Source organism: Ranitomeya variabilis, chromosome 1, assembly GCF_051348905.1.
Source record: "Ranitomeya variabilis isolate aRanVar5 chromosome 1, aRanVar5.hap1, whole genome shotgun sequence".
Taxonomy (NCBI): Eukaryota; Metazoa; Chordata; class Amphibia; order Anura; family Dendrobatidae; genus Ranitomeya; species Ranitomeya variabilis.
Genome location: NC_135232.1, coordinates 881,152,695 through 881,173,190, shown reverse-complemented (window position 1 = coordinate 881,173,190; position 20,496 = coordinate 881,152,695). Strand labels below are relative to the sequence as shown.

Below are 20,496 nucleotides of genomic sequence, written 5' to 3'. Positions count from 1 at the left end.
AGGCAGCCTCAGCTTCCCTGTGGCCCACCTCTCTGAGGTAACGATCCAGATGGCTGCAAAAATTTAGCCCCCGGCTTCGGCCAATGTGTAAGCCGCATCCTGGAAACCGCGCCCGCACTATGGCACGCTAGGGCGGCTCCACCCACATTTTCTGGCGATTCTTCCCTGGCACAGGAGCAATTGCTTCTCTCTGCAATGCCCCTCTATTATACCCCTGGTATTGCTCACGCCGGCTGCAGAAATTTAGGCCCTGGCTTGGGCTTATTCACGGAATTCACTAGGCTCTGCCCACATCACGTATGTGTCTCCGCCCCCCGAATTGTCACCTCTCGCTCTCTACGAGACCTTACCACCTCTCCAACTCCCGGTGGCCATCTTGGTCCACCCTACCGGCACACAGGTGCTATGGTTTTGCATTAAAGGAGCACAACGACTCTGCAACCGGGTACGGAAGTACTGCTCTCTTCCCCTGCATCTTCCCCCTGTGCTTAAAGACACATGTCCAGTATCTCCTGCCTGGTCTTAAAGGTACACATCCAGTATTCCTGGTCTTGAAGGCACATGACCAGTATTCCCTGGTCTTGAAGGCACATGACCAGTATTCCTTGGTCTTGAAGGCACAGGACCAGCATTCCCTGGTCTTAAAGGCACAGGACCAGCATTCCCTGGTCTTTAAGGGCACATAACAAGCCCAGGAGCCCTCCGCTGCCGATCCCAACTTATCCCAAAGTACCTAGTTCCCTGAGTGGGCTTTGTCACTGCCGCAACCCATGGATTCTCTGACAAGAGATTGAATCCCTCCGTGAACCCTCTGTGGCTCGGAGTGCTCGCAGGACCAATATAGATGGTCCCTTTCATTCATGGGAGCAGTCGGCTAGCAGGAGCCGCAAGTCTTCTAGAAACGTACAGGCGTCTAGAAATGTACATTCGCCTAGAAAACGGAAGTTTCATTTCCTGATCCCTCACCAATGATTTGCTCAGAACAAGTCTCTGAATATGGATCAGATATTGCCTTGGTTCTGGACTCCAGAACTTCAGAAAAGGATGGATTCGCCTGTTGATATCATCTACCAATCTCTAGATTGACGAGGACTTCGGTTCTACTCTAGATCACGCAGTGTCCCTCATAAGGAGACTAAACTCCCAGCAGAGCATTTGCCATTCACCCTCACAGGGAGTCCGGATAAGCGATCCACTGGATAGAAACCTCTGCAATCGCGGTATCCTTTTTTCATCCAATATGCAAACACGTGGGGTGTCCCCTCCACGTATACCCACCTAAGATGTGAGATGCCATGTCTGGTCTGACTCTAAGGGGCGACGGGTCCTTTTAAAGGGCACCAATCTCCCCACACCATCAATAGATGAGCATATGGAGTGTCGCCTCAATGTATCCTCCTCTGCAGCCAGACCTAATGCCAGACAACCAGCCCTGTCCACCCAGGGACCTGAACTCCGTGGATGTACAGAGGCACCCTTTTTGGCATCCGAACACTCCCCTCTGCATCTCCACTATTTTGCAGATGATGCAAGAAGGCGGACGATCCCTCTTCACTTCCTTGTTAAGAGGATGGTGGATCGAGGGTTCATCATTTTAACTCTGCACCATCAAAAGAGAGCGGCGATAACAAGAGACGGCTTTTCCTGACCTTCTGCATGCAGCCGCGCATTCGGCCACTTGGCATTTTAACCAGGTAGAATATCCTGTTGTATACCTACCAGAATCCCTGCCCGATGGGTCATCAATTAAAAATACAACGGGCTGTCAGATAGCCATTCTGGTTCGTTCCGTCTTGTGACCCCCGTTTCAGCGCTCTACCCTTCCTTAGCCGCCGCATGTGTTGCTAGAGCAATGGTCTCCTGGTCAGCGACCTTAACTACGTTGATTTCCAACAGTAACCTTCTCCGGAAGACAGTACAGCTGGTCAATCAAATTTCTTGAGCGAGGAGACCAGCTGCTTCACGCCTCTTGGATGCGTCTACTTGCGTGGCGCTGTCAGCAGCAAATGCCATTACACTAAGAAGGACATTATAGCTCAGAGAATGGAAGCGTACTCTGCGTTCAAAAAGCCTCTAACATCACTCCCTTACCAGAGTAATCGGTTATTCGGTGAGAATTTGGGAGTGTTCACCACGCAGGAACAAAGGATCACATATTTCCCATAGACCCAACCAGAAGTGGATCAGTTGTCCAGGACGGTGTAGATCTAAGGGATCTTGGTTCCAAAAAGGGGACTGAAAAGTAAGACCGACCCTGAACCTCAAACTTCTACCAAGCTTGACAAGGTCCCCCTTCGGATAGAATTCCTCCGCTCAGCCATTACTTCAACGTAAAAGGGTTGAGTTCCTGGCATCTACCGACATTCGGGATGCTTACCTTCACATTCATAGGTTTTCCCCTCTTCAAAAATTCCTTAGCTTTCCCTTTCGCGAACAGCATTTTCAAATCACCACCTTGTCCTTCGGCCTTGCTACCGCACCCAGAGGGTTATGTTGGCTGTCATGTTCCTCTTGCACCGTAGAGGCGTGGTCGTCCTGCCCTATCTGGTCGACTTTCTAGCAACTCTTCCAGACCTGCGCTGAGTCGTTTATATCTCTTGCGATACCCTCTCTCTCCTGGGCTTGCACCTAAACTTAGACAAGTTTTTCCTCATTTCCAGCCCAGCAGATATCCTTTATGAGGATGATCCTGGAATCTTCCAGAAGGTTGGTGATTCTCCCTTGAGATAAGGCCCGTGGCCCTTCAACAGGGAGCTTGCGCACTTGTTCATTCACCCCCCTCATTCCATTCGATTTGGTAGGAGGTTTCTAAGGAAATTTGGTGACGACAATGGAAGCGGTTTCCTTCGCTCCTCTCGTTTTCTGCAGGTCAAACAGGCTTTCAAAGGTTAGTTTCTGAGCTCCTCCTTCATCCAGGAGAGATCCTTTCTCCCGGTTCAATGGTTATTAGTGACTACCGATGCCAGTCCTCTTCTCCTGATCATTGTTCTGGGGATCCGAACGGTACGGCTAGTTCTACAGCAGGTCCACTGCCTTCTGGCGGGTCACCCCATCCTATTCAATTAGAAAATCTTACGTCTTTGCCATATGTCAATCATCTAGCAGGTACCCACGGTCAGGCATCATGGCCGAGGTACCTCACATTCTCTGTTGGGCCACGATCTATTATTCGGTGATCTCGGCACTACACATCTCAGGCGTAGAACTCTGGGCAGCAGACACCGTCGGGGTCCCGCCTCTTGTGAGTGGGAACTTCACCCGGAAGTTTTCCATCAGATCTTCCTTCCTCTGGAGCACTCCAGATGTAGGTCGCATGGCGTCCAGACTGAACGCCAATGTACTCTAGTTCATGGTTTGGCCTCGAGATCCAAAAGCCATCGCAGTGCATGCTCTGGTTCTTCCATGGTACCAGTTTCCATAACCCTTCTTCCACTACTTTCAAGAGCCTTTCGGGGAAGCAGGAAGGGCCCCAGTGATCCTGGGAGATCTGCACTGATCACGTCAGATTTTTTTTTCATTTACGGAACTAGTATTTTAGCATCTTATTGAAACAAAACTGCAAGTAGGAACTTCCTTGCAGGGAGTTTTCACATGTGGTTCTTCCCTATCACAAACCGTTAGATCTTTGGGACCTTAATGGTCCTGGGAGTCTTACAGTAGACTCCTTTTGATCCTGGACAGACTTTACTATCAGGGAAGGTCGCCCTTTTTTTCTCTGCTTTCTTGTCATCCTGATGACTCTTCGGAGCAAGCTGCTCTGTTCTTTCGGACTTTTATTTTTTTTTTCTGTTCTTCCCTTATTACCTTCAAGTCTAGGTTGTCTTCAGGCCATCCCCGTCCCTTGTTACCAAGGTGGTATTGTATTTCCACAGTTATGAGGGCATCGTTTTTCCCTCATCTTTCGGCACCAGCCAACAAAATGTAATGGGTTCCCCATATTCTGGACGAGGTGAGTGCTCTGAATAGGTACGTCTCGAGGACAGCGTCCTTCCGAAGGTTGGACACTTTATTTGGACTACCTCACGGTAAGAGGACGGCTTCCTGATGGTTACAGGAAGGGTTTAGCCGTTTCATCGGCTATGTTAGCCTGGTGGATTCGTTACACCATCCAGGAGTCTTTCCGTGTTATATGTCAGCCCATCTCCCTGTCTATCGAGGTTTCTTGGGTTCTAGGCACCAGGCGTTGGCAAAGCACGCCTGCAAGCTTGCGGGTTCGTCTAGTCCGCATGCATTCTTGAAGCGCTATAATTCCCAGACTTTCACAGATGTGAATCTGGGCAGGCGGACTCTGCAGGCCGCAGTGGCACACTTGTAAGTTGTAGTTTCACAAGGCCTGATCTGATGTTGTCCCCACCCAGGGATTGCTTTGGGACGTCCTACGGTCTGTGTCCCCCAATGAGGCGAAGGAGAAATAGGGATTTTTGTGTACTAACCGTAAAATCCTTTTCTCCGAGCCATTCATTGGGGGACACAGCTCCCACCCTATTATTAGCTTATGCTTGTTATATAATTTGACATGCTATACACTCATATATAATGTGACCTGCTATACGCTCATATATTGTTATTGATCCTCTACTGCTTTTGCACTAAACTGGTTAGCTGAGAGCCAGCAGGAGGGTGTGTACTGCAGGGGAGGAGCTAACTTTCTTTGTATTACTTAGTGTCAGCCTCCTAGTGGCAGCAGTATACACCCACGGTCTGTGTCCCCAATGAATGGCTCGGAGAAAAGGATTTTATGGAGAGTGCACAAAAATCCCTTTTTTTTTTTTTTTTAACTAAATTCAACAAGTCATAGGTTTAAAGGGACTCTGTCACCTGAATTTGGAGGGAACAATTTTCAGTCATATGGGCGGGGTTTTCGGGTGTTTGATTCACCCTTTCCTTACCCGCTGGCTGCAATATTGTATTGAAGTTCATTCTCTGTCCTCTGTAGTACATGCCTGCAAAAGGCAATCTTGCAGCCAGCATGTAGCCAGCTGGTAAGGAAAGGGTGAATCAAACACCCGAAAACCCCGCCCATATGACTGAAAATTGTTCCCTCCAAATTCAGGTGACAGTCCCTTTAAGACCTAGCGGATCAGGCCTCCACACTGGAATACTCTCATGAGTATTAACCTCCATCTGGGCAAGGATCTCACATTTTTTTGAGCTTCCCATAGTCCTGGGTGTCCTCCTGGGTGCGGTCAAAATAGGCCTTCTCAGTATCTCCATCAGGAACGGGGCACGACTTCAGCCTACTGGGAGATTGGCTAACTGTCCTGCTCCGCTTTTCTCTCTAACACAGTGAGAAGGGCTTCCCTGTCATCCTTCGGACTAATCTTTCTAGGTGCCGACCTGCCCTTGTCCTGGGCCTCTGGACGGTCGGTGGGGGGGGGGGGGGGAATCTCTCGCAGAGAGAGGTTGTAGAATCGGGTTGTCAGTCTGCTGTTGCTGCTGAAACTTCTGCTGCGCATTGAGGATCAGATACTTCAGTAGTTCCTTCTTCTCTGCGGGCCTGAGTTGCAGCATAGTTGGTTTAATCAGACATGCGGTTTTCTTCGGAGTATGCATCAATTCAATTCACACTGCCCGCATTCTCCACCATATGCAAGGCAGCGGTAATGAGACAGTGAAGCAAGAAAGTTCAACTTAAATGTCTTTATTTGCCATCTTGCAAAATAAATCCAAACCTTATCAAGTTCACAGCCAGAACGTCCATATCAATCTGTTAGCAACTGCACCACCGTATGACTCATGGGTGCGGTAATGGCTTTGCTCTAGTCTCTGGCTCAGGTTTGTGTTCAACTTCAGAGACAGGCCTACACAAACTTTTGCTCTGCTTCTTGCAAACCAACAGACACACCCAACCCTTACCTGAAAGTTTAAATGGAAATCGTGGACATGGACCACTCCCAAGACCCAAAGCGGAGTGAGAGACTTGTCCCACTAGCTTCCTACAGATCTCTTCAAAAATAAAAGCCCATGTCCAGTTGTCCTAAATCTGACTTTATTATTAATAATAATGATAATAATAATTTTATTTCTATAGCACAATATATTCCGCAGCACTTTACATTTTAGAGGGGTCTTGTAAATACAATAGACATTACAGCAAAACAATAAACACACAGATCAAAACCGATACCAAGAGGAATGAGGGCCCTGCTCGCAAGCTTACTATCTAGGTGGAAAAGGGGAGACACAAAAGGTGATGGTAACAATTGCTTTCGTTGTTCAGACCAGCCAGTGTGTAAGAATCGGGTGTTCATGTAATGCTGCATGAACTGGTTATCAGCCTAAGTATGTAGCAGTACAGACACAGAGGGCTACTAAATGCATAAAGCATGTTAGAACATGATGCGAGGACCCTGGTTATGGTAAACATTTTGAATGGGCAACACAGGGATAGTTAGGTTAATGTGTTGAGACGGTAGGCCAGTCTGAACAAGTGCGTTTTTAGGGCACGCTTAAAATAAAACTGTGGGGATTGGGGATTAATCATATACACGGTGATAGTGCATTCCAAAGAATTGCGCAGCATGTGAAGTCATGGAGACTGCAGTGGGAGTTTCTGATTATTGAGGATGCTAACCTCCGGTCATAAGCAGAACTGAGGGCACGGGTAGGGTGGTAGACTGAGACCAGGGAGCAGATGTAGGGTGGTGCTAAGCCATGGAGTGCTTTGTGGATGAGGATAATCAGTTTGTACTGGATTCTGGAGTGGCTGGGTAACCAGTGTAACAACTGGCACAAGGTAGAGGCATCGTTGTAACAATGGGTGAGGAATATGATCCTAGCTGCAGCATTCAAGACAGATTGGAGAGGGGAGAGTTTGGTAAGCGGGAGACCAATTAGTAGAGAATTACAATAGTCAGGACGAGAATGAATAAGAGAAACAATGAGAGTTTTTGCAGAGTCGAAAGTAAGAAATGGTCGAATTCTATAAATGTTTTTGAGGTGCAGATAACAAGAGCAAGCCAGTGATCGGATGTGGGGGATGAGTGAAAGCTCGGAATCAAGTATGACCCCACGACAGCGGGCATGTTGCTGGGGAGTAAGGGTGGAAACACACATGGAAATGGCAATGTCGGGCATAGGTAGGTTAGTAGAGGGAGGAAACACAAGGAGTTCAGTTTTTGACAGGTTCAGTTTCAGATAGAGGGAGACATATAAGAAAAACCTGGCACTCAACTTGCATGAAGATGCTTTTTAATAATTCCAAGCGGAGATAGTGACAGCAATAGCAAAATGTTTCGGTCATAAATGTCTGACCTTCATCAGTTGCAAAAAGTGATTACTGGTGGCGTGAGTGTTGTCACTAACAGATCGTTTGTGGTATGAATAGCCCTAATTAGAAAGGCACTGTTCAGTATAATAAGATATGGGCGCTGCCCTGTTGTGGCGCTGCCTGACGCGGGGTCCACCACTTGTCTCCGCGTCAGGCAGCGCCACAACAGGGCTGCGCCCATATCTTATTATACTGAACAGTGCCTTTCTATTTAGGGCTATTCATACCACAAACGATCTGTTAGTGACAACACTCACGCCACCAGTAATCACTTTTTGCAACTGATGAAGGTCAGACATTTATGACCGAAACGTTTTGCTATTGCTGTCACTGTATCTCCACTTGGAATTATTAAAAAGCATCTTCATGCAAGTTGAGTGCCAGGTTTTTCTTATATGTATCACTATGGTTTTGGAACCTACCTGGGCACCATCCTATTGAGCAGTGCACACGGTTTTTTGTTTATACTCCGATAGAGGGAGGACATGATGATAGGGACAGCGGTAAGACAATTACTGGTGTTTTCTAAAAAGGCAGACGCGATATCAGGAGAAGTGTATATTTGGGTGTCATCAGCATAGAGATGGTACTGGAAACCAAATCTACTGATTGACCAATAGGGGCAGTATACAAAGAGAAGAGGAGGGGGCCTAGATCCGAACCTTGAGGAACCCCAACAGTATGGGGAAGGTGAGAGAATGAGGAGCCAGCAAAAGATACAGTGAAGGAGCTGTCAGAGAGATAGGAGGTGTCAGAGAGATAGGAGGAGAACCAGAAGAGAACGGTGTACTTGAGGCTGATGGAGCGGAGCATAGGGAGGAGGAGCTGATGATCCACAGTGTCGAATGCTGCTGAGAGATCCAAGAGAATTCGCAGGGAGCAGTGACCATTAGATTTAGCGGTTTCATGAAATAGCTTGACCAAGTCCACACTCACTCTTATTTTACATTGTAACCACAGCTATGGTTGTAATTACGAAGCTCTCCTGTGGGTTCAGTATGTTTCTATGTAGAACCTGGGGTCACCTAACAACTGTCGTTTACGATTGACCTCACAGGGCGTATAGGAGTCTAGGCAAAAACCATCACATAATCCTCAATTATGTAAATCTGGACTATACCTGTAGCCATTCGAGTTACTGAATCAAAACATGCCCTTAGTTGCAGGGTTCATTAGAAGTGCATCTAAACCCACTTTTAATATAGGTAGCCTGATTTTAAGAGTGGCTGTTTCCATCTTTTTATAGGAATGATGTTTAATGGCATTTTTCATCCTTCAGTCTACAGAAATCCAAGATAAACTTCAAAAGGCTCAAGAAGAACTTCAGCAGCAGCAGCATAGAGTGGAAAACCTGACAAATTATATTTCATTACTTGAAAAAAAGGTATGAATTTCCCCATTGTAAATCGCTGAATAGCAGCCTTGTTTGCAGGGATGTCTCACTTGTTTTTGTTGGGGTATATATATATATTTATCTCTATATATATATCTCTATCTCCACAAAGACCTCTTCGCTAGAGGGAGAATTATAAGAAAATATTCATATCCTGGATAAGCTGCTAAAGACAGATGTGTTTTTGGTGTGCAGTATGTGAGATCTCTGCTTGCAGACCAACTGGGTATTTTTTAGGGTCTTCTAAAACTTAAACTGAACCTGTCACCACATTTGATACGGCCATTACATTTCAGGGCTGATATACTGCATTCTATACTGCTGTATATCTGCCCCCAACCCGACCTGCAACAGAAGAAAAATAACTTTCTCCTTCGCCTCATTGGGGGGACACAGGACCATGGGTGTATGCTGTTGCCACTAGGAGGCTGACACTAAGTTAATACTAAGAAAGTTAGCTTCTCCCCTGCAGTATACACCCTCATGCTGGCTCCCAGAGAACCAGTTCTTGCTTAGTGTCCGTAGAAGGCACACGGGTCTGCTATTCAGACCAAAAACTTTTATTTTATTTTAATTCTTAAGATTTTTTTAACGATGAAGGCTCCAATCTCCCCAAACCAACAACAGGCGAGCACGTGGAGTGTCGCCTCCAAGTATCCTCTCCTGCGACATGGGATGCCATGCCTAGGCTGATTTTTAGAGACGACGGGTCTCTTTAAAGGGCACCGATCTCCCCGCTCCATCAACGGACCAGCACATGGAGTGTCGCCTCCATGTATCCTCTTCTGCAGCCAGGCTTAATGCTAGACAACCAACCCTGTCCACCAGGATTAAACCCATTGGATGCACAGAGGCACCCTCCGTTTTGGCGTCCGTGCAGCCCCCACTGCTCCACCACTGTCTAGCGAATGAAGCAAGGAGGTGGACGGTTCCTCTCCATCTCCCTGTGAAAGGGAGTGTGGATTGAGGGTTTTTTATCCTTATCCCTGCAGCGTCCAAAAATCACCAGCGACAGCAGCTGCACAATGGAGGTACCTGCAGCATCGTCCGAAGGAAATCTCCAGCCTCTCCGAGTAAGTGCTGAGAAGGAGGGGGGCTCTAAGCAGTCCGGGCACAGGCAACAGACTTTTCCTGGGGAGGGGGTGTTTTTCAGGCCTGGGTAAAAATTTAGTCCCTGGTTTTGACCTTGTGCAGGCTGAGGCTCCTCCCCCGCTATTATGCGTGTTGGTGGCCCCACCCACATTTTAGGCGCTTCTTGTTCTGAATGAGAGTTGCCCATGAAATCTTGTCGGCCATCTTCCTACACCCTGTTGCAAGCTGACAGGTCCTCCGGATGCTCAGGAAGCCTCCTGCTTGCCCGGATAGCGACGTGGAGTGTGATTTTCATGGCTGGGAAACAGGACCTGGATAAAGAGCGCTGCATTAGCTCTCTCTCTCTTTCTCTCTCCCTCTCCTTTTCCCTTTCAGTATCCTTTCCTCTGTAGGAACCCTGATTAAGGGGGCACATAGGAGTACATAATGCCCCAGCCTCGTGCACCTAAGAAGCCCCATAAGACTGTTACGGTCTTTTGAACTTCAAGTAACTCCTGCCAGTCTGCGTTTCCAAAAGTCTCGTCTCTGTTGCAATCTATGACTTCTCTGGCCAAAGCGCTTGAAACCTTCAGATTTCCTTCTGGGAATCGTGGTGTTCGCACATCTGACGTAGAGGGACCTTCACCTACACGTGAACAGTCGGCTAGCAGGGGCCGCACTCAATGTAGAAAAGTACAAGTGTCCAGGAAAAGGATACGTAGCACGTCTCCCGTACAGTCACGTGCCTTGGCATCCGGGAGCCCCATCTCTCGCACTCCCTCTCCAGTCTTTGATAGCGAACTCTATTCTGAGTATGAATCGGACATCTGCTTAGATCTGGATTCGCCAGACTTTTGGAGGACGGTCGATTCTCTGATTTGAGGCAGTCAACCAAACTCTGAAGGTTGATGAAGACTCTGGCTCCTTACTGGATTACTCTGTGTGCTTAAAAAACAAACAAACAGCTAATCGTCCTCTTAGAACATTCACCATTCACCCGGAGTTTCAGGATATAGTTAATCGGCACAGGGAACAACCGGATAAGCGCTTTACAGGACAAAAACTGCTTGAGGCGAATTAACCTTTCTCAGCCGATCTGAGAAAAGATTGGGCCAAGTTCCCTGTAGTAGACTCGCCAGTCTCGCCTTGCATCCAAAACCCTTCTTTTCCTGCCGGACGGATCATCTATTAAAAATCCCACATACCGCCAGATAGAAAATTTGGCTCGATCTGTCTTTGAGGCCTCAGGTACGGCTCTATATCCTTCCTTTGCTGCAACATGGGTATCTAAAGCAATGGTTTCCTAGTCGGAGTCAGAGCAGTAATCTTCCTCCAGAGGCAGTGCAGCTGGCTAGCCAAATGTCTCAGACAGGAGATTAACTGGTACACGCTGCTTCGGATGGCGGATTCTGCGTCTAAAAGTCTGACATCTCTTCCTTACCAGAGTGTGCGTTTATTTGGAGAGAAGCTGGATCAGCTTATCTCAGATGCTACAGGAGGAAAGAGCAAATTTCTTCCCCAGCAGAGGCTTAGGCGTCCTTTTCGGCGTCGACAACAAATCCGTTTTTGATCCTTTCACACCAATCCGCTTTAGTCCACTACCTCTTCAGGATCAGGACGCTCTCCACTCCGGAACAGAGGTCCCCAGACATCCTATAGGTTCAATTGGCAATGGAAGGGTCGGCACACACAATCTGGATCTAAAGCATCTAGATTCCAAAGATTTTCCACCTAATGACTCATGGCGTTATCCGGTTGACACCAGCAGGGTAGGCGGTCGCCTGCTTCTTTTTCACCAGGTCTGGCTCTGTCGTTCACGACAAATGGATTTGCCACGCCGTGCGTAGTTCGCAGAGTTGGTGCGCCTTGTCGCCGACGTACCCTGATGACTGTCGATCGTCCAGATCTGCTCTCCCATGGACCGATTTACCACCAGAACTCAACGGCCCTGTACTTAACGGCTTGGCTGTTGAATCCTGGATTCTGACCCAGGCTGGTTTTTCACAACTGGTCGTGTCCACAATGATCAGTGCTTGTAAGCCTGCGGCGGTACGCATTTGTCACAGTACCTGGAAGCCATTTTTTGCTTGGTGCAAGGATCTTGGACGTCTTCTCCTTGTCTTCTCTATTCCCACCATTCTAGAGTTCCTACCGATCGGCCTGGAGCTCAGCTCACTCAAGGGCCAGATATCTGCCTTATTGGTCTTATTCCAACGTAAGATTGCGACAAAACGTCAGGTGACGATGTTAATTCAGGTGGTTTCACATGTGCTTCCCCCCCCCCCCATCACGTCCCTTTAGACCAGGACCAAGTTAAGGTCCCAAGGGAAGTCTTACAGGAAGCTCCTTTTGAACCGCTTCATGACGTTTCGCTCACCTTTCTGTCCTGGAAAGTTTACTTTCTCATTGCAATCACATAAATCAGGTGAGTTTTGGAGCTGGCTGCTCTGTCCTGTCGGGCGCCTTTCCTTATTTTCCACCAGGACAAGGTTGTCATTAGGCTGTCCACATCCTTTTTGCCCAAGGTTGTCTCATCTTTTCACCTTAACGAGGACATTGTTCTTCCTTCATGTTGTCCTACTCCAGTCCACAGGGTGAAAAGTGCTCTCCATACTCTGGATGTAGTCAGAGCTCTGAGAAGGTACGTCTCGAGGACGGCGTCCTTCCGAAGGTTGGTTTCTTTGTTCGTGCTTCCTGAGGGTTACAGGAAGGGTCTAGCCGCTTCAAAGGCCACGATAGCTAGCTGGATTCGTTCCACCATTCAGGAGTCCTACCGCATCAGAGGTAAGCCTATCCCAGCGGGGATCAGAGCACACTCCACTCGGTCAGTGGGTGCTTCCTGGGCCATTTGGCATCAGCGGAACAGGTCTGTAAAGCCACGACTTGTTCCAGCCTACATATACGTTCTCGAAGCACTATAATTTTCATACTCAAGCTTCGGCTGATGCGGGACTGGGCAGAAAAATTCTGCAGGCTGCAGTGCTGCACATGTAAGCAGTTTCATGAAGCCTGATTTTTTTTTTATTTTTTTTTCCGGTTGTTTTTCCCACCCAGGGACTTCTTTGGGACGTCCCATGGTCCTGTGTCCGCCAATGAGGCGAAGGAGAAATAGGGATTTAAGTGTACTCACCATAAAATCCTTTTCTCCCAGCAACTCATTGCGGGACACAGCACCCACCCTGTTACTGTAATGGCTTGTGCTTGTTGTTTAGTTTGACATGTTGTACTGTTATGTATTGTTAATGTTCTCCTACTGCTTTTGCATTGAACTGGTTCTCTTGGAGCTAGCATGAGGGTGTATACTACAGGGGAGGTGCTAACTTTCTTTGTATAAATTATTGTCAGCCTCCTAGTGGCAACAGCATACACCCATGGTCCTGTGTCCCCCAATGAGTGGCTCGGAGAAAAGGATTTTATGGTGAGTACACAGAAATCCCTATTTTTAATTATACTTACCTGCTGGGCATTCCAGTCCGATGGCCATTAATGGTTTAATGGTCCGATGCTGACCTCCTGCTTGCATTATGTGGATGATGTATCTCCTCGGCACTGTGCTCCTGCGCAAGTGTACTTCTCTGCCTTGAGGGCAGAGCAAAGTACTGCAGTGTTGGGAAAGGTCAAAGAGCCCCGGCGCATGCGCACTGCGTTGCTTTACTCTGCCCTCGACAGGGCAGAGAAGTATGCCTGTGCAGGAGCGCTGTGCCGGGTAGACTGTGTGGATGACAAAGGGAGTCGTCATCTACACGAAGCAAGCAGGAGGATGAGGATCGTAAGATGGGAGGTGCTGGACCAAGACCAGCGACATGCATCGAATTGACAACACCGGGCCGCCCCGCAGATGAGTATATTAAAAGTTATTTATCACTTCATTGGGGACACAGATAACCATGGGTGTGTGCTACTTTCACTAGGAAGCCGAGACTATGCAAAAAAGGAAAATAGCTTCTCCACCGTATACACCCACTGACAGGCACCAATTACCTCAGTTTAAGCTTAGTGTCTGTAGGAGGCGGGCCGTGGGCCTGGATCTCCTCCCAGATCCGCATTTTCCTTTGCAGGTTCCCCGTTTGTGTTTATTAATCTTTTTCCCCTTGTTTTTCAGGTTCATTTTTCTTAGTGTAACAAGGTGTAATTTCTCACCCTGTTTTCCCGTATGTATGCGACCAAGAGAGCAGTGTGTTGCCACCCACATCACCCACTCTCAGATCCGCAGGCAGGACTTTATCCCGTTACCCTTACGGGTGTTTGAGGGTGATTCCAGGTGGCCAGTCCTTTCCTTTTCCTCACCCCTCTCCTCAGAGAGGGCTGGGAGAAAGACGGTGGTCACCAGTGGTGGCCTTCCCCCTTCTTGTAAGGGGTTGACGCCGTCTTCTGCACCGTCCGGAGACAGTGCGGGGGAAGGAGGATACCCGATTTACAGTGATCCTCACCCACCCTGAGGACTTCTGATGTTGTCATCATTGCTGCAGGGGGACTGGGACTCAGACACGGGTATATCTCCCTTCTTTCCCTCCGCAGCGGCAGGCGTCATCCCTGAGAGCACTGTCCCCTTCATTGCAAAGGGACAGGGCGGCGTCAGTCGTAGGGAGCAGCCGACACAGCCGCAGCCATTCATTTTTTTTATCATAGCTGGGCTTTGTATTTGCCAGCACTCCCCCTCCCCTTTAGGCCATGTTCACACTTTGCGGTTTTTACCGCGGAACTGCCGCAATTTTGCCGCTGCGGGTCCGCTGCAGTTTCCATTGCGTTTACATTTACATGTAAACCTATGGAAACCGCAAACCGCTGTGCACATGCTGCGGGAAAAACCGCGCAGAAACGCAGCGGTTTACATTCCGCAGCATGTCACTTTGTGCAGAATCGCTGCGATTCTGCACCCATAGGAATGCATTGAACCGCTTACTTCCCGCATGGGGCTGTGCCCACGTTGCGGGAAGTAAGCGGATAATGTGCGGGTGGTACCCGGGGTGGAGGAGAGGAGACTCTCCTCCAGGCCCTGGGAACCATATTTGTGTGTAAAAAAAAGAATAAAAATAAAAAATCATGTTATACTCACCTCTCAGCGCTGCACGCGGCCAGCCGGTCAGAGTTGTTGTGCGAACAGGACCTGCGGTGACGTCGCGGTCACATGACCGTGACGTCACGAAGGTCCTTCTCGCACATCATCTTTGGAACCGGACCGCCGGATGCAGCGCCGAGGAGATCGGGAAGTCAGAGGGTGAGTATATAAACTTTTTTTTTTATTATTTTAACATTACTATTGATGCTGCATATTGCTGCATATGCAGCATCAATAGTATAGGCGGAAACCCACAGCGGAAACCGCGGAACAAACCGCGATAAATCTGCAGGGATAACCGCAGCGGTTTTGCCCTGCAGATTTATCAAATCCGCTGCGGGAGAACCCGCAGAGGTCACCCGCAAAGTGTGCACATAGCCTTAATCCTCTCCGCCGCACGTTTAAATCATGCGCTCTTTTGGCCAATAAGAGGCTTCTTCATCCTCTTATGTTGGCCACGCCCCCTGCAGCGCGAGCTATTTCTGCACTTTTTTCTCGCTCCTATCACGGAGCTTCCCCTTTCTGGCTGGCACGCCCCCGGTGTGGCAGCCAGTCGCAGGTGTACTTTGGTTTTCGCCGGCAGATCTCCCTGGTGGTTCACACCCCCGGCGTGTCAGCCAATAGGATAATAGCTCTTCCTTTCACTGGCCGGCAGGCTTCAGTATGCATGGGACAAGCCGAGACTGCATCTGGCTTACAATGCCGCCGTATTGTGCACTGGCTACAGACCAGAGGACGCTCTGCACATGGGGGAAAGCCACATTCTGCAGACGCTCTGCTCACAGGGGGACACAGCTTTCTCTGCTGGCATCGGATAGGCTCTGTTTCTTTTTGTCTTGGCTCCTCCTCAGCAGTATCCCCAAGCTCAACTTACGCCCAACCCTAGAGAAGCTTATTCTTGCCCCTCTAAGGCTGGGTTCACACTTCCGTATCGGGGCTTTGCAGAGGGCTGCGTACTTCCTCCGGTAAGCCACGCCCACTTCAGCACTTCTTCCATTAAGCCCCACCTACTTCTGCATGCATCCTGCGTACCTATCTTTAACATTGGATACGCAGGGCATTGGGATGTATGCGGATGCGTCTTTTTGAAGCACCCGCCATCTGCACAAAACACAAGTTGCGTTCCCGTGCGGTTGGCTGGCGCGTCAAAACAACGCATCCGCATGTCCTGCGTACCCAATGTAAAAGATAGGTACGCAGGACGCATACAGAAGTAGGCGGGGGTTAACAGAGGACTTACGCAGCCCTCCTCAAAGCCCCGGTACGCAAGTGTGAACGTAGGGTAAGCCCACTGTTATTCACTACCTGTGCCCTCTGCAAAAAGAAGTGGTCTTCAAGCCAGCCCTCCCATTTCTGCCTGTCCTGCAGTCCCTCCACCATGTCTACCCCGCTGGAGCTCTCTAACGCCCGGGATGAGAGCACTCCCTTCCGGAGTAGGCTGTTGCCATGTCTCAGTCAGTCTCCAACTTGACAAGTTTCAGAGTCCCTGGTCCAGGTCCTCGAGCGTCTTCCACATTTATTTATTGCCACCAGTTCTCCGAACGCCTCTCATGGTGATTTGCACGCACTTGACCGCAACCTTCACAGGGAAAACCTGCTGTATCGACATCCTCCTGGATGCACTCCTCTCCCCATGCCCCCTCCTCGGAGGTGGCTTTTGGGCCGGATGTGGATTCCCAGCCTGAGAGTGATGCCGACCAGACCTCAAAGATGCAGGATATGGTCAGTAGCCTCATCGTGGCAATTACCCAAACTTTGAGCGTAAAGGAGGATGAGGCACCTGCTCAGGAGCACTCACTTTCCTTCAAACGGGTAAATCGTCCTTCCCAGACTTTCCCTAATCACGAGGAGTTTGAGGCGATTTTATCTAAACACTGGGAACACCCTGAAAAGAGCTTGCCAGGAAGGTAGCAGCTTGATATTCTCTATCCCTTCAGCCCAGACCTCGTTGGTAAATGGGCAGAATCCCCTAATGTACATCCGCCGGTTTTTCGCCTGTCTTCCAAGACAGTCCTGTCTCTACCACATGGTGCATCTCTTAAGGATTCTATGGATAGACAGATTAAATCCTTGGCTAAGTCCGCTTTTGAAGCAGCTGGCGCCTCCCTCTGCCCTGTTTTTGCCTCCACCTGGGTGGCAAAGTCCATGTCTGCCTGGGCAAGAATGCTTCGTCAGGGTGTTCTAGCAACAGCTCCTCCAGAAGAGATGGCAGATCAGATTGCCCATGCTGGCAAATATTTTTTGACCGCTTCCTTATATGCAGCAGGTTGCTTTGCCAGAGCTTCTAGCAACATCGTGGCTATACACCGCATCCTCTGGTTGAAAGCGTGGAATGCAGATCCACCATCAAAAAGTCCCTAACTGGTCTGGCCTTCCAGGGCTGTAGACTTTTCGTCTCGGGCCCCAAGGATTCTTCAGTCCGTCTCTTCCGTGCTATGCTCAGGAGTAATCGTACCCCGAAACGAACGGTTTTCAGGGTTCTACTCCAATCTCTTCGTAGTCCCGAAAAAAGACTGTTCAAGCGACTGAACAGTCATGTTCGGACCCGCCGGTTCAGTATGGTGTCCATACGTTCTGTAATCTCCTCCATGGTACCGGGAGAATTTCATTGTTCTGTAGACATTCAGGATGCTTATCTCCACATTCCTGTTTGTATTCAGCATCAGCGATTCCTACGGTTTGCGATCCAGGAGGATCATTATCAGTTCACGGCCCTTCCTTTCGGCCTGGCCTCTGCCCGCAGAGTGTTTACGAAGGTCATGGCAACTGTCATGGTCATCCTTCCCTCCAAGGGAATTCTCATAATTCCTCACTTGGATGATCTCCTGATCAAGGGGCCGTCCCGCCGAGACTGCGACTAGAGTCTTTAGATCACTCTGGACCCTCTGGTCCAGCTCTGCTGGATGGTCAACATAGAAGTCCTCCCTGACCCCAGCTCAGCACCTGGTGTTCCTGGGCATGAGGTTCGACACGACCCAAGCCCGTGTCTTCCTTCCAAAGGAGTAGTTTTCATCATTCTGCCAGGGGATCCGCACCCTAAAGCGACCAGCTCCCCTCCCGCTGTGGTCCTGCATGAGAGTTCTGGGGAAGATGATCACCGCCATGGAAGTTTTTCCGTTTGCCCAGTTCCTAACCCACCCTCTTCAGCTGGCCCTCTTGTCGGCTTGGGACAGGAAGTCTGTCTCCCTGGACTGTCCCGTGCTTCTGCCTCTCAAGGTGAGGCAGTCCCTGACCTGGTGCACGCTAGCAACTTCAGTCCTACGAGGGAAGTCCTTTCTTCTTCTCCGGTGGCAGGTCATCACCACCAATGCCAGTCTATTCTGTTGGGGAGCTGTCTTTCTAGATCACACAGCGCAGGGCTGCTGGAACTCCCAAGAAGCCGCTCTCCCCATCAATCTCCTGGAGATCATGGCAATTTTGTTTGTTGCCAGGTCCCGAGATCCACTGGCCATCGGTTGCGATGCTCTAGTGATCCCGTGGTCACAATTCCAACTGCCTTATTTTTTTTTCCGCCGCTCCCCTTGATTGCGAGAGATGTGAAAAAGATAAAGGCAGAAGGGATCCCCTGTAATCCTGATGGCTCTGGACTGGCCACGACGGGCCTGGTACACGGAGATGGTGAGCATGCTCATGGACGCTCCCTGGAAGCTCCAGATCATCCAGATCTTCTCACACAAGGTCCCCTCTTCCACCAGAGTTCATTTTCTGAGTTTAACGGCATGGCCTCAAGCTGGTCTTGACTCTGGTGTATCGCTCAGTACTCTTAAGGGGCAGGTTTCTGCTCTGTCCATTCTATTCCAGTGAAATATGGCATCCGGTTCCCAGGTAAAGACCTTTCTTCAAGTAGTCGCCCACCTGGCACCTCCTTATCTTCCTCCTATAGATCCATGGGATCTTAACTTTGTCCTTGGAGCTCTCCAAGTGCGCTCCTTTTGAGCCTATTCTTGATATTTCATTTTCTCTCATGTCTTGGAAAGTTGCCTTCTTAGTCGCCTTTACGTCCATCAGGAGAGTTTGAGTTAGTGGCATTGTCCTGCCGTTCCACCGTTCCTTTTTCTACGTCAGGACAAAGTAGTTCTCAGGCCTGTTCCTTCCTTCCTGCCTAAGGTGGTCTCTTCATTTCACATCAAAGACATTGTCCTTCCTTCTTTGTCCTTCTCCAGTCCATTCCCTGGAGAAGTCCCTCCACAAGCTGGATCTGGTCAGAGCTATCCGAGTCTACCTCTCAAGGACTGCTTCCTTTCGTCAATCCGATGCCCTTTTCGTCATCTCTAAAGGTTGTCTTAAGGGGCTCCCATCTTCTAAGTCCTCTATTGCCCATTGGATTCGTTCGGAATACTGGAGACATACCGTGTTCAGGACAAACTGCCTCCTCCGGGGGTGAAGGCTCACTCCACTCGGGCCGAGGGAGCATCCTGGGCAGTTGATCACCAGGCTTTGGCTTTACAGATTTGTAAAGCTGCTACCTGGTCTTCATTGCACACCTTTGAGAGGTTTTACAAGGTTCATACCCATGCCTCGTCTGAAGCAGGCCTGGGAAGGAAGGTGCTTCAGGCGGCGGTTACGCACCAGGCAGCTTAAGTATGTTTTTGTCTTTGCGTTCCTTCTGTTTCCCACCCTTGGGGCTGCTTTGGGACGTCCCATGGTTACCTGTGTCCCCCAATGAAGCTAAAAAGAAAGAGGGATTTTTGGTACTCACTGTAAAATCTTTCTTTGAGCCTTCATTGGGGGATACAGCACCTTCCTTTTGTTTGTACCACTTTTTGGCCTTTGTTGTTGTGTTAGTACATATGTTGTGTTTGGTTGCTTCTACTGCTTTTACACTAACTGATGTACGTGGTGCCTGTCAGTGGGTGTATTCCTTTTTTTGCATAGTGTCAGCCTCCTGGCGACAGTAGCATACACCCATGGTTACCTGTGTCCCCCAATGAAGGCTCCAAGAAAGAGATTTTATGGTGAGTACAAAAAGTCCCTGTTTTTCTTCTCTTGCAGATTGGGGACAAATTTACAGCATTATAGAATGCCGTATATCATCCCTGAAATGTGATGGCCAAACCTGGTGACAGGTTCCCTTTAAGGCTGTGTGCCCACGATGCATTTTGAAGCGTTTCCGCCGCGTTTTTCCGCAGTGGAAACGCTTAGAAACGCTAACAAAACGCATCCCTTTAACTGCATTCTGCAATTGCTGTGCCCATGCGGTGTTTTTTTTAAGCGGAAAAATACGCAGCATATGTTCATTAATTTTGCGGAATCTCTGCAATTCCGCAGCCATAGACATGTATTGGGAAAAAAAAGCGTCCAAAACGCATTAAAATCCGCATGCGTTTTTCTTGGCAAGGGTGTGCGGATTTGATGAGGAAAAAAATCTACCGTATATACTCGAGTATAAGCCGTGATTTTCAGCCCCAAAAAATGGTCGGAAAGTGCCCGTCTCTGCTTATACTCGAGTCATGGTCGGCGGGTGAGGGGAAGCGAGATTGTGACATACTCACCTGCTCCTGGCACTCCTGACGCAGTCCCTGCGTGTCCCATGGTCTCCGACGCTGGCAGCTTCTTCCCCTGTTCAGCGGTCACGTGGTACCGCTCATTAAAATAATGAATATGGACTCCACTCCCATAGGGGTGGGGCTTCATATTCATTACTGTAATGAGCGGTACCAGTGACTGCTGAACAGAGTAAGAAGCTGCCGGAGACCATCTGTC

General features: G+C 49.1%; 1 protein-coding gene across 7 annotated transcripts in view; it reads left to right on the top strand.

Moving 5' to 3' along the window:
* The window catches only part of CENPE (centromere protein E), a 211,295-nt gene that overhangs the window by 130,095 nt on the left and 60,704 nt on the right, over positions 1-20,496 (top strand). For all 7 annotated transcript variants that reach the window (XM_077278140.1, XM_077278132.1, XM_077278125.1 and 4 more), the window contains one exon: positions 8,550-8,654. In XM_077278140.1, the coding sequence (XP_077134255.1) occupies positions 8,550-8,654 (105 nt within the window). The remainder of the gene's footprint in view (positions 1-8,549; positions 8,655-20,496) is intronic.